Source organism: Nannobrachium achirus (assembly GCF_963921795.1).
Source record: "Nannobrachium achirus genome assembly, chromosome: 5".
Classification (NCBI taxonomy): Eukaryota; Metazoa; Chordata; class Actinopteri; order Myctophiformes; family Myctophidae; genus Nannobrachium; species Nannobrachium achirus.
The window spans coordinates 61,101,334-61,113,956 of record NC_137814.1 but is presented as its reverse complement, the minus strand read 5'-3'; the positions used below and the strand labels follow the sequence as shown (position 1 = coordinate 61,113,956).

The 12,623-nt window shown below is 42.2% G+C and overlaps 1 protein-coding gene across 2 annotated transcripts in view; it reads left to right on the top strand.

The window, feature by feature from the left end:
• efr3a (EFR3 homolog A) overlaps window positions 1-12,623 on the top strand; it is a 180,662-nt gene that overhangs the window by 142,558 nt on the left and 25,481 nt on the right. For both annotated transcript variants that reach the window (XM_080726909.1, XM_080726908.1), the window contains 2 exons: window positions 4,839-4,914; window positions 9,123-9,284. In XM_080726909.1, coding sequence (XP_080583035.1) covers window positions 4,839-4,914; window positions 9,123-9,284 — 238 coding nt within the window. The remainder of the gene's footprint in view (window positions 1-4,838; window positions 4,915-9,122; window positions 9,285-12,623) is intronic.

Genomic DNA, 12,623 nt, shown 5'->3' with positions numbered 1-12,623 from the left:
TCAGTTATTTGTTATGTGAAGGTCCTATGATCTCTATGACATCTGACTAAATAAATAAATAAATAAATAATGCAAGTGGCAACAGGGTCCAAGCATAGAAGATGGTTATGAAATGATGAAGAGGAAGATAATAAGAAAAAAGGTGAATATGCAGATGAATAAGACACATAAAAAAGATACAGAATATCTTTATTGACAGTGAGATTGTAACTCACAACCGTACACGTAGTGATGGACTAACTAAATTCATCACTATACCATTAGTATGACATCACGCATATCCATATTTGGACAGATTTAGCAGTAGAGAGAGAGACACTGCATGGAGCAGCTCAGACGGTTCTAACCTTTATTCAGGTGCCAGTATAACAGGATTGACTAACGTTTTGATGCTAGTGCATCTTCATCAGAGTCATGAAAGACATGACACTGATGAAGATGCACTAGCATCGAAACGTTAGTCAATCCTGTTATACTGGCACCTGAATAAAGGTTAGAACCGTCTGAGCTGCTCCAGTGTCTCTCTCCCTCTACTGCATACATCTGTCCCTGCTCCTGTGATGCACCAGACTAGCCGTGTAGGCTGAGGCGCGCTGTAGAACCTCGTTGTTCTCAGACAGATTTAGCTCTGTTAGACACTGGCCGTCCATAAGAGGATCTGTCTGTCTGATTGTTCAGAGCTTATTTCACAAACCGCAGTTCCAAATTGCTTGTGATCACTGCCCAAAGAAGTACTCAACATTTTATTTATTTTATTTTTTTACATTTGTTTAAATCTATTACTGCTACGGACGTTCCTGTTCGCCCCAATTCTGAACGCTGCTCAAAGCCAATACGAACGCTCGTTCTTTTACCTTGTTTGATGTCCGTAAGCTGATGAGGGGTGTCGCGGGTGTGTACAGTAAAAACATCTCCCGTAATGCTGCTCTCAAAAATCCACTACACGTTAACTTTTTCGCCGCCGTTGACAGTCCTCACCGTCATTGAAAGGGTTAATACCATGGCGCCGTTGACGGTGAGGACTGTGAATCTTACTGTATATACAGTAAAGATATTATTACTTACTTAATGTCGCTCCGGTCCCGCTCGCATCGGTAATGTCGGCGATTTGTTTACAACGCACGTTGGGCGTGCACGCGAAGTGAAGCTCCTCAATGTTAGGTCAATGGAGAGGCCCATAAAGAAACTTCATTTAAACAAAATAGCCATTTTGAGACATTTTGCAGCAGATCTAAATGTAAACAAGGCACAAGGCAGGGCGCAGCCATCTTGCCTCTTCTTGTCCCACACTGTCATGTGACTAGATGACGTAATCGTTGCCGTCAAGTGATAATCCAAAAAAACAAAAACAACCCCCTTCCAGCCCTTCAAAATAATAGCGGCGGCCTATGGAGGAAACCGCGTGGCACCGAGGCACCAAGCAACCTTCAGATTAAGAGGCACTAATTGTGTTAACATCAATGGAGTACCAAAACACTTCCTTGTTGTTTTCTCTGGATCTGTTGCTCTGAAGCGATTCAATGGTCTGAATGGATGGCAAGCCGAATGGCCCAATTCACATTAATTCTTGCATCAAGCTGCCAGTATGGCCAAAGTACATAATGTAATAATAAAAAAAAGAAAAAAAAAGAAAAAAAATGAAAAATTAATAGTTCTTTTTCTATAACGTCGCAAAGGTAAGCTGCTTTTTGCTGGCACCAGACCCAATAAATAAATAATAACATCTGGCAGTAAAACTGTTAACATTATCTAAGACCTGTCCTCCACATTAATGGTTAATATGGAACGCAAAGTCCTGGTTTTTCAATTGTTCAATGGTAGAATCAAGCGTTTTGCCGACGAAAATAATGAATCATTTGTGTAGCCAGAGCTGGGTGCAATACTGGTCATAATCAGTAATCATGTTCTGGAGTTCACATTCACAAATCTTGCTGCTGTGTTCGCCCATTGTTGTATCTCTCCCAGTAGGTATGGGATTATTATTTTTTTTTTCTTTTTTTTTCATGTTTTCAAACTGACTTTGGGTGTGTGTAATCTGTGGGAAGTATGTGTCTCTGATGTCTTGGTATAGTGCAGTGGTTCTCAACCTTTTCAGGCCACAACCCCCCAAATAATCATATTTTACCCCACCCTGACGAGCACTAAGAGTTGAGGAATTACATGGTGTATAAGGTTGTTTAAGGTTAGTTCTATTGTGAAAATAGCAGATCTACATGCTCACAACACCTCACGTTGCGAGGTGTTGTGAGCATGTAGATCGGCTATTCTCACAATTTCTGCCTCTTAATATTTGACCATGACAAATTTGGCTAATGTTTAATGTGTCATTTTAGAGGTATTAAAAGTCCTTAAATTGTCACTTTAGAAATGTGCAGATACCCTCCATACACTTAAACTGTATGTTGGTTTGTTTACTGTTGAGAGAGAAAACAATGTTTGCACATGACGTTAATCATCTGGGGACCCCTCCAAATAATTCAGGGACCCCCCTGGGGGTCCCGACCTGCAGGTTGAGAACCACTGGTATAGTGGGCAGGTGAGTCACATTGCGAGGTTTCCAACCGACCGCAAAAGAACAAACCTTTTTATAGAATGAATATGAATGTAAAACCTGTTGGTCGTTCACTGTTCCTTTTGTGACGTCTAATGTCTGGCTCAGATCCATCCCAGAATTCAATGCATGTCATTTGCATTTTAATGACTGCCTTTTGTCTGAGCTGGAAGCAGACAGAGCTGTGATGTAACTAACGGCCCACTTGCTGGCTTTCTTTTTTTTATTGTATTAATCACACATCACCACATGCTCAGCACCGTTTTATTTGTAACGCACGTTACACTTTTTACAAATCTCAAAGTGCTGCAGCGTTTAAAAACAATGGCATGAGAAAATAGCAAAAGCAGAAAAAAAAACAACGACGACGACAAAGGACCCCACTTGTGGTACAACGTAGATTAAAATCGAATCTACAGTTTAAAGCATTTGCTTTAAAATACAAACTTGCTATCCTTGTTCTGCACCGGAGCCATATGACAGTGTTTTTTTATTTTATTTTGTATTTTAATTCAATTCAAATGAGCTTTATTGGCATGAGAAAACATATGTTTAAAATGCCAGCAAGTGTCAAAATATAATAACAGTTGATAATGGGGAACGTACAGTTGGAGGGGGTACAGCATTGTCTAAACAGAGCTATGTACGTAAAAGGACTTATTTGGGATGCACCTTTTAGGCAGGGTGTTTAAATGTACTTGTACTGTACTACATGTGTTTTTTTTAATTGACTATACTTGTACTGTTCTCCATTTGTGTCTAATAAAATACTCAATCAATCAATGTCATATGTGTGTATACAGGGTAGAAGGTTTCTTGAAACATACAGCAGCACATTGTTGCAGTCACTGTGGGACAAATAGCAGCTTTCTTTTCTCAAAAAGGATTTAAGTAGTATACAAAGAAAAGCCTCAGATTTAAAGCTATACTGTGTAAGTTGCTCAACTTGTGGTCAGTAGCTCTATAGCAAACCTCGGTCGCGTCCGCGTCTTTCGGCCGTTTTTCGGTTCTCACACCCCCGCGTCTGCCTCCACCTCGCCGAGATCTATCTTTTGAGGGGTCCCTGGTTGCTGTGCGTTCAGCCATTCCGGAGATACACTCCTTCACCCATGCTTCACCGTGCACCCGAGTATAGAGACACACGGGAGACTACAAATATGGCCGCCCTAGCGACCCCAATCCAAGATGTGCTGTGATTGGCCGGCAGTGTATAACCCTCGCTATGATTGGCCGGTAGTGTGATGACGCAATTTTGCCGCAAAAACCGGTCCCCGGTAGGGATCATAGAAAACATATAAAGAGAAGGCTTTAGAAGCTGAAAATAACGGAGTGGGGTTTCTAAAACTTTAGCGATTTAACAGTTAGGACAATTTTAAGATTTGTTTTATAAAAAAAGTTACATGGCATAACTTTAAAATGTGTTTAAAGGTAGCAGCTCTGTTTATAAATGATGTGCAGTGCGTCTAGAGTTCTACTCAGGACAGATTGGGTCACTCAATGGTCTGCAGTCCTTAGGGTGGTTGTATTCCATTGGCTAGCTTTCTTTTATCGCAACAGTTTGAACAACCGTGCTGCTGTGTTCGCACTAGGGCATTAACGACTTGTGATTTTTGCAATTCGACTCGACTCAGTAAAAAGTTCAGTTGAAGTCGACTTTATCGTTTGATGACGTCATCACATCACACACAACCCCCCAATTATTGTGGGGGTCCCCAGATGATTAACTTAATGTTTCTCACTCAACTGTAAACACACCAACATAAAGTTTAAGTATAAAGAGGGTATCTGCACATTTCTAAAGTGACAATTTAAGGACTTTTTAATACCTCCAATTAAACATTGTTCAAATTGTCAAATATATAGAGGCAGAAATTGTGAAAATAGCCGATCTACATCGGCTGCGAGGCGCTGCGAGGCGTTGTGAGCATGTAGATTTGCTATTTTCACAATAGAACCATGTAATACCAAATGTAATGTAGCACTGTAATACCTGATCATTCCGTCCTTGACAATAAGCAATCCTACTGTTTGAATGCTGTACAGACGCACACATGGAGCAAAAATAATGATAGTACATGAAAGTAATGAAAATACAAAGGATTTGTTTTTTCAACTTTGACTTTCGACTTTCTCTGGTGGGATTCGACTTGTGCAATGAAGTCGACTCAGTCGACTTGTCGACTTTTTCATTAAAACTAGTTAGCACATTGGCATATTTCTCCCAGTAGGAATGGGAGAACCACCGTCTCTCAACCGCGTTTTAACGTGTCGTTGTGTTTGGTTGCAGAGTCATCCCCAACGTGGCCGCGCTGAAGATCAAGAGAGAGAAGATCTCCAAGCAGGACATCGCCTTCATGAAGAAGGTACACAACCCACAAGCTGCTTCAGCCATTTAACTCATTTACTGCCCAAGCACGAGTTTCCCAAGTTACTCCCGATGTCTTTGCGTCAGGGGCGTCGGGGGGGGGGGGGGGGGGGCCTTAATTATTTTATACTTTAGCTATTGAAAAATAGCAGATCTATAAGATCACATAGCAGATCTGCGAGCTCCTAGATCTACTATTTTTGAAAATGTGTGCCAATGCGTGCAAATATTTGAATATAGGTATTTTTTAAGCGGACATTTGTAACAAAAATGTTGCTTCTGGGGGGGTCCCTGGAACTAAATATTTTGAGAAGGGGGGTCCTTGGGGCAAATACATATCATTTTGAGGGTCCTTCACATGAAAAAGACTGAGCACCAATGACATAGAAACATAGGTTTTTCAAAAAACCTTAGAAGGATTTGAAATGTATAGTGCCACGCTGTGAGCTTGTATATCTGCTATTTTTTCAATAGTTAAAGCACAACATAATGCGTAACAATGCGTTCCTGCAGTCTAAATGGGATAAACCCCCTCCCCCTATGAAGAACATTCATGGGGGGCCCCGCAGTGAATCCTTGTGCCCAGGGCCCAGAATTCGGTGCGACGCCCCTGCTCTGCGTGCCAGTTTGCCGAACTATTAATCAATTAGATTTGATTCAAAACGATGCAAAATCGGATCGCCGATCCGCGGAGCCTAAGTGCCCCTCCTTGCCTATACCCTCTGTCCTCCAGTGTGACCCGGAAATCACCTCCCAGTTGTTAACTCATTTAATAACAGCCTATCACCACTAGAGGGCGCCCAGTGACCAGAGAATAATAGAGATATGCTGGTAATGCATGCCCAAGCCCTGGAGCCATGACTTGCCAGAACACTTTCCTTTGTGCATGTACAGGAAGAGGATGAAGTTAGCTTGAAGTTAGCTATTGGCTACCAAGCATTTTAGATTTAGATTTTCGTCAACTTAGCCATGATTAAACCTTGCACACCTCATGCATGGGAGAAAAAACAGAGAAAATTAGCTCTAAAGATCCTGGATTGCATTGGAGTGGATGGTAAATATCAGCAAATATCGGCAAATATCGTCCTCTGTAAACAGAGGACAAAAAAAAAAAGAAATAATTATTATTATTATTATTATTATTATTTTTTTTAATTATTATTTTTTTTAATTAAAAAGCCAAACTAGTTCGGGATTGGTACTCTGGGATGCGATAATAAAGCCGAACTAGTTCGGGATAGGCACTCAATGAGTTAATTTAATTTTTGCAAAGCGGAGAGCGATGAGTGAGTGAATAAGGTAAGCCTTGTGGAGCCACAATGGCCCACAGGGCAGGAGCATATCTACTGGGAGTCTCTCTCCATTCCGACATGTCGCCACTCCGAAATTGACTTCTAATTGTCGGAGTGGCGACACTCCCATAGGGGTTAAGTTTAGGGTTAGGGTTAGACATTGGGTTAGTGTCATCAGCGTCATCAGCACCCACACCCTAGGTGGGGTTGGCGATAGGGCCTTTCTGTGGTGAGTTTGCATGTTCTCCCCGTGTCTCCTTGGGCATAGGCCCTCACACAAAAACATGCAGTAGTCCTGGTTTCTATACTACCTCCCCCTAGCCAGCCGGGTGCTCCCCAATGTCCCCTGGCGCGGCAGGGGGAGAGCGGAAACCAGGACTACAGGTTAGGTAGTCACCGGGTGAGAAAAAAATGGGTTGCAAAAACCGTGGGATAAAACATATTTAAGAAAAAAAAAAGAGATTGGGTTAGTGTCGGAATGGAGACATGTCGGAAAGGAGAGATGTCTAGACTAGTAGGATTAGAATCCTACCCTTGATGCTGAGTGCCAGTGCAGGGGGAGGCATTAGGTCCCTTTTTTAGTTTTTCTGCCCGACAGTGAGTCTTTGGCATGACACGGCCCCGGGGTGTCCAACCCAGAGCAGTGCAGTACATTCTAACCATGAGGCCACAGAGCGATGAGTGTGGACTGAGGAGGCTCGGTGAAACACGTTAAAAATGAGATTGTTTCATAATGCTGTATTGCTGTCTTCCATAAACAGCTTTATATTGCGAATTTACGCACAACCTGTATCCGCCAGCTTCCCTCCTCCCCCCCCTCTGCTATTTTACACAGTTTTCTCTTCATCGCTCTAGACCAAAAGTCACTAAGAGTGTCAGACACGTCGGGTACAATGGACCACCCCCACCCCATCCCCGCGCCCCCCCCACCCGCTCGTCACCGCTTAACTCTGGCCGTCCTTATCTCGTTAGAGGCTCCGGCGGGGGAGCAGGTGAGCGGCTCCGCTGGCGTCTAGGCCTATCTCCCCCGGTCCTCGGCAGAGCAGATTAATGGAGCTCTAATTGCATTCATTATGGTCTGAAAGGAGCTCATCAGCATGTGAAATGCCTTCACTTCCCCATTAGACACCCAAGAATACGCCGGGAGAAAAGAGAAGCCACAGACAGATATAACCACGCGTCCCTCGCCTTTTTTCACGGAATTCATAATCATTTTATTTCTTTTTTTTTTATATGTTCCGATGGGAAACCGTGTCCTAATGCCTGAAGAAGGTCTATGACCGAAAGCTTGCACTCTAAAGCGCCTTTTCCACTGCCATGGCCCAACACCACACCACACCACACCGCCCACTTGTGCCAGGTTTTCCACTACAAGGAAAGTGGTGTGAAAGTGGTACTAAACGTGGTACTAAAAAGTATCCAATCCAGAGTAGGTCTGAGCTAGGTAGGTCTGAGCTAAATGGGGGAAACACTTCATAATGACTAATCACTCACTGACTTTTCATTTAGACCACCAGGATATAGTTGTAATGCAGGGCTACTCAACTTAAGATGGCTCAGGGGCCACTCAGCAAAATACAAAAAGTTAGAGGGCCGCAAGATAAAAATGACGGTTGTATTTTGGACATTTAGTCTAGACTAGACAATGATTTTGTAACACACTGCATGAGTAGTCTAAAAAATAAGGAAACGCACTAGAAAACAGCCAAAGGACAAACCTCAAAGAACAAAAATAAGAAATGATTAATGATGAAATGATGCAGTTTCTTATTTTGGAACCAATACAATTTGCAAATATGTCTTGTATAAAACAAGACAAAAATTGTTTCTTAGTGGTTTTGGAGAGTAACTGAAAAATTATCTGAAATTATTTGTCCACAATGAAAGTAAACAAAATATATTTTTATTGGTATGACCATGGCGGGCCGCATAGACACGCTGCTGGGGCCGCATGCGGCCCATAGGCCGCAGGTTGAATAGCACTGTTGTAATGCATGATAATAGATTATATTGTGTTATAACCACTATTATTAATCTATTATAGTGTATTATAATTATCATAGTAATATATTAATATGTTATATTGTATTATAATCACAGTTATAATCCAGTATAGTGCATTATAATTAGGATAGTTGTAAAACAAATTTATATTGTGTTATAATCACAGTTAAAAGGGTCAATTTCTTTCTTACCGATAGGGGTGCTTTTGTGTAATGGAAAATGTAGATATTTTATGTGGTGCGGTGTGGTGCGGTGTGATGCAGTCAAAAAGGGGCTTAACTGAAAATAAAGAACTTTATTTTGCACAGTTTTGAGTGTGCGGAGGCTCAATTTAACTTTTCATCTGCACCTCACCTAAAGTCTGAGACGAGTAAACACTCACCTAAAGTCTACTGGCAGATGAGTGGCGGTGTTTTCACTATTTAGACATTGATGGAAGGAGGCCTCAGGTGTTTTTACTTAAGTAAAAGTATCTGCACCACAATGCAGATGTGCTCTCTTACGTAAGTAACTTAAGTAAAAGTCCTGTATTCAAAATGTAATTGATTATTAAGCAGAAAAGTATTGGTATTAGAATGTACTTAAAGTACTGAAAGTAGAAATTACTCATTATGCAGGAATTTTATTAATTTCAAATGTTACAAATTCTTCATTGGAAAAAAATGAAATAAATGCTACAACTTATCCTGCTTGTTTGGAACGTCGGAACGTTGATTTGAAACGTTGGGTTCATTCATGCTACATGGAAGTAAATTGGTTTTCACATGTCTGGGATGTCATCAGAATTCTTTAAAGTGGTTACGTTTGCATTTTTAATGCCATCTAACCAACGCTATCTCTTGTAAAGTCTGGAAGGCTTGTCTGAATGTACTGGAGGAACTGAGCCATGTCTCCTCTCCTCTCCCTCCAGCACGGACAGCAGATCTACCGTCACATCTTCCTGGGAGTGAAGGAGGAGGACAACGTGCACAAGAACTTTGAGCTGCTCTTCACCACGCTGGCCGTGCTGACCATCGAGCTGGCCAACGAGGAGGTGGTGGTGGACCTCATCCGCCTGGCCCTCGCCCTCCAGGTGACCCACGCTTTCTGAGACCTGCTTTCAGAAAGACATACTGTAGGGCAGAGATGCCCACGAGTCTCGTGATCACGAGTCGAGTCGAGTCAAGAGTCTTTGGGGGGGGAGTCCGAGTCGAGTGTCGAGTCTTTGGGGGACGAGTCGAGTCGAGTCTCAAGTCTTTAAGTGGCGAGTCCGAGTCGAGTTACGAGTCTTTATATACATATATATCTTTTTTAATTATTTTTTATAATGATCTAGCCTCCAGCTAAAAAAGTTACATGGCGCATCATGATCACCCGGTACTCACAGATACAGCTAAAGCAGCAGCCATGGCAGGCTAAATTAGGAAAGACACATGAATGTATGTACTTACAGTCACGCTACGGAGGCAGTTAAAAGTTCCACGATTAATAATAATGGATCCATTTCCCCCAGGAAACATCTCTGAAGTATAGACCTCCTGCCTCCATCCTCGGTGAAAGTTCCTTGGAAGCAACGCAGTTATGTCCAATAGTAGCAGGGTCCCCGTCCCGAATCCCGATCATCATCCGACGACTTTCTTTGTTAATAAAATAATCCCAAAGCCAGCCACACTTGCTTCAGTTGCTTGACACTTTTTTGAATGCAGTATACGAAAGGACCTCAATGACAATGTAAACAAGCCATTGTGCTTTCTTGTGTTTAAATCCTTTTAGTAGACCTTTGTAGCTTTCTGTACTAACCTTTTCCTAAGAGAGTTTGAGCTATACAGTATTCAAATGTTGTTTTTAATACGAATTGCGAAGCAATCACAATTTCTCTATTTGAAGCAGCCGCCAGCTGGACAGTATGCAACATAACACTTTATGGCAGTTACGTAAAACTTATCGATACGGGTTACCATAGCGACGTGTACTCTTAGTGGGAATACATTTTACATCACTGACGTTAGTTACCGGCGTATATTAATTAAATTATGTACTGGCAACTGCATGATTGTTTCATTCATAATCACTATTTTACTGTATTAATATAAGCAGACAGTATGTCAGGATTGATTACATTACTTAGTCATTGATACAGCATAATATTCAATAGCAATTTAGTGACAACAACCTATATGAACTACAGTAATAGCCTATAGGTTTATTGTTCAGCCTATAAGCCTAACAAAATCAACTAGATGGCTTATATTGTTTAGCCTATAAGGCTCCCAAAAAATCAGAGTTGCCTCAAACCTTTTACGCCTGCAATTGGTTCCATTTGAACACTCTCAGAGTAAAGGCCCATTCTCACTGGGCCAGATAACAGATATCTGGAGATATTTCTCCAGATATTTTTCCATTCAAAGTGGATGGTAGATACAGATAAAAAAAATATATACCACAGATATTTGCCACAGATACTTTTATCTGTGGCAAAACATATTTTTATCTGTATCTACCATCCACTTTGCATGGAGAAATATCTGGAGAAATATCTCCAGATATCTGTTATCTGGCCCAGTGGGAATGGGCCTTAACACCTTTTAAGGGGTCATTTGAAACCCACACTTTGAGACCCCCTGGTGTAGCAGAGTGTTTCCAGTGAGCCAACATGCACAACAGCACCCTGACTCTGTTTGAGCAGAATGGAACAGAGCCTTCATTAGTATTATTGGTAACAACTCCGAAGGAAGTGAGAAGACCATCCAACTTCTCTCCAAAATGGCTGCTGTGCATAGAGCCTATTAGTTTTCCCCAAGGGCCGAATCATGTCTAGGGTACCAAGCCGAGGGCCACAACATTGCAGGGGGCGGCGGTGGCGTTCCCGCTACTCCAGCGACAGTTCAAATATCGTCGTTGTCGGGTGAAAACCGTTCGTTTTGCATTTATCATTTTAAAAATGATATAACCCTTAAGTGCTGTTCGGGTCATTTTGACCCGTTTTACATTTTCATTTGGAAAAAAAAGGTAGAAGTTTAAATTGTTTCCACCTGAAACTCACTGGCCTTAAAGATTCTTCTGAGATGAACATGTAAAAAAAATATTTTTGCACTACACCCATGCTACACCCCCCTCATATTTTTTGAACCTTAAGTGCTGTTCGGGTCATTTTGACCCGGAAGCACAGATGCAGAGAAATACACAGTATTATGCCAAAACAGAGACACACAGTCACCCCCACTTGTCACCCCCACTTCTAACACCCCCCTTCCGAAGCCCCATTCCGAACCCCCCTCCCCTTTCCGCACCCCCCCCCCCCCCCCCCTCCCCACACTTAACCCCTGATGCACAGAAATGCAAGGAATCATGTACAAACACAGATACACAATCACCCCTAACCCCTTCCACCCCTCCAACCCCCCTCACCTCGCCCTTACCCCCTCCCCTCCAGACCCCCCCCCCCCCCCCGCCACCCCAGATGCACAGAAACAAAAGAAAGCATGTATACTAACACAGACACACAGTCACCTCCTTCCCCCCCTCCCCCCTCCCCCCTCCTATCGCCCTCACCCCCCACACCCTTCACCCCCTCTCCTCCTCACCCCTCCCCTCCTCACCCCCTCTTCTCCTCACCCCTCCCCTCCTCACCCCTCACCCCTCCCCTCCTCACCCCTCACTTATCTGAAGTTTTCCTTGTGACTGTACTATATCTTAGGGGAAATTTTACATTATTTTACATAAACATAAGGTGTTGTAAAGTAACACTGAATTTCAGGGGTGCTGTGGATGAAAATGTTGTTTACAGGGGTGCCCTGAGACCAAAGTGTTTGAAAACCTCTGTCCTAGTGTATACGTTCAAGTGTATATTCATATGTGACGTTCATGTGTGTTCACATGTGTGTTCAGCTCTATGTGAGAATGATGTCCTGTCGAACCACAAGTATTCAATTAATGGGCATGTTGTTCATAAAAAATATTGTCTGATTTTCATTTTGTCCTATAAGCATGAGCAATATTGCCCAGTATTAAATAAAGTAGTTTAATCATTAAAAACGCCTAGCTCTTTCAGTGTTTAATGTGATATAGCAAAGCAAGAATGCAAACATTTACAATATATATCATATGAATTGTTTGGTATTGAGTCAAAGTCAATGTATCATGATGATTTGTTAAGTTAAAATTTATATTAGTGTTGTTTTTTTTAAACCAAATACCCTCCGGGTCAAAATGACCCGAACAGAACGAAGGTGTAGTGAATCTGAACAGAACTTAAGGGTTAAACTAGTGAAAACAGCTGATCTACAAGCACACAACGCCTCGCAGTGCGAGACGTTGTGTGCTTGTAGATCTGCTGTTTTCACTACTTTTGTGCGACGGCCTTGTTTGATGAAGCAGGGCTTTACTTTGCAAAAGGACGACAACGACGATATACTAGTGTTGTTGCTGCTCT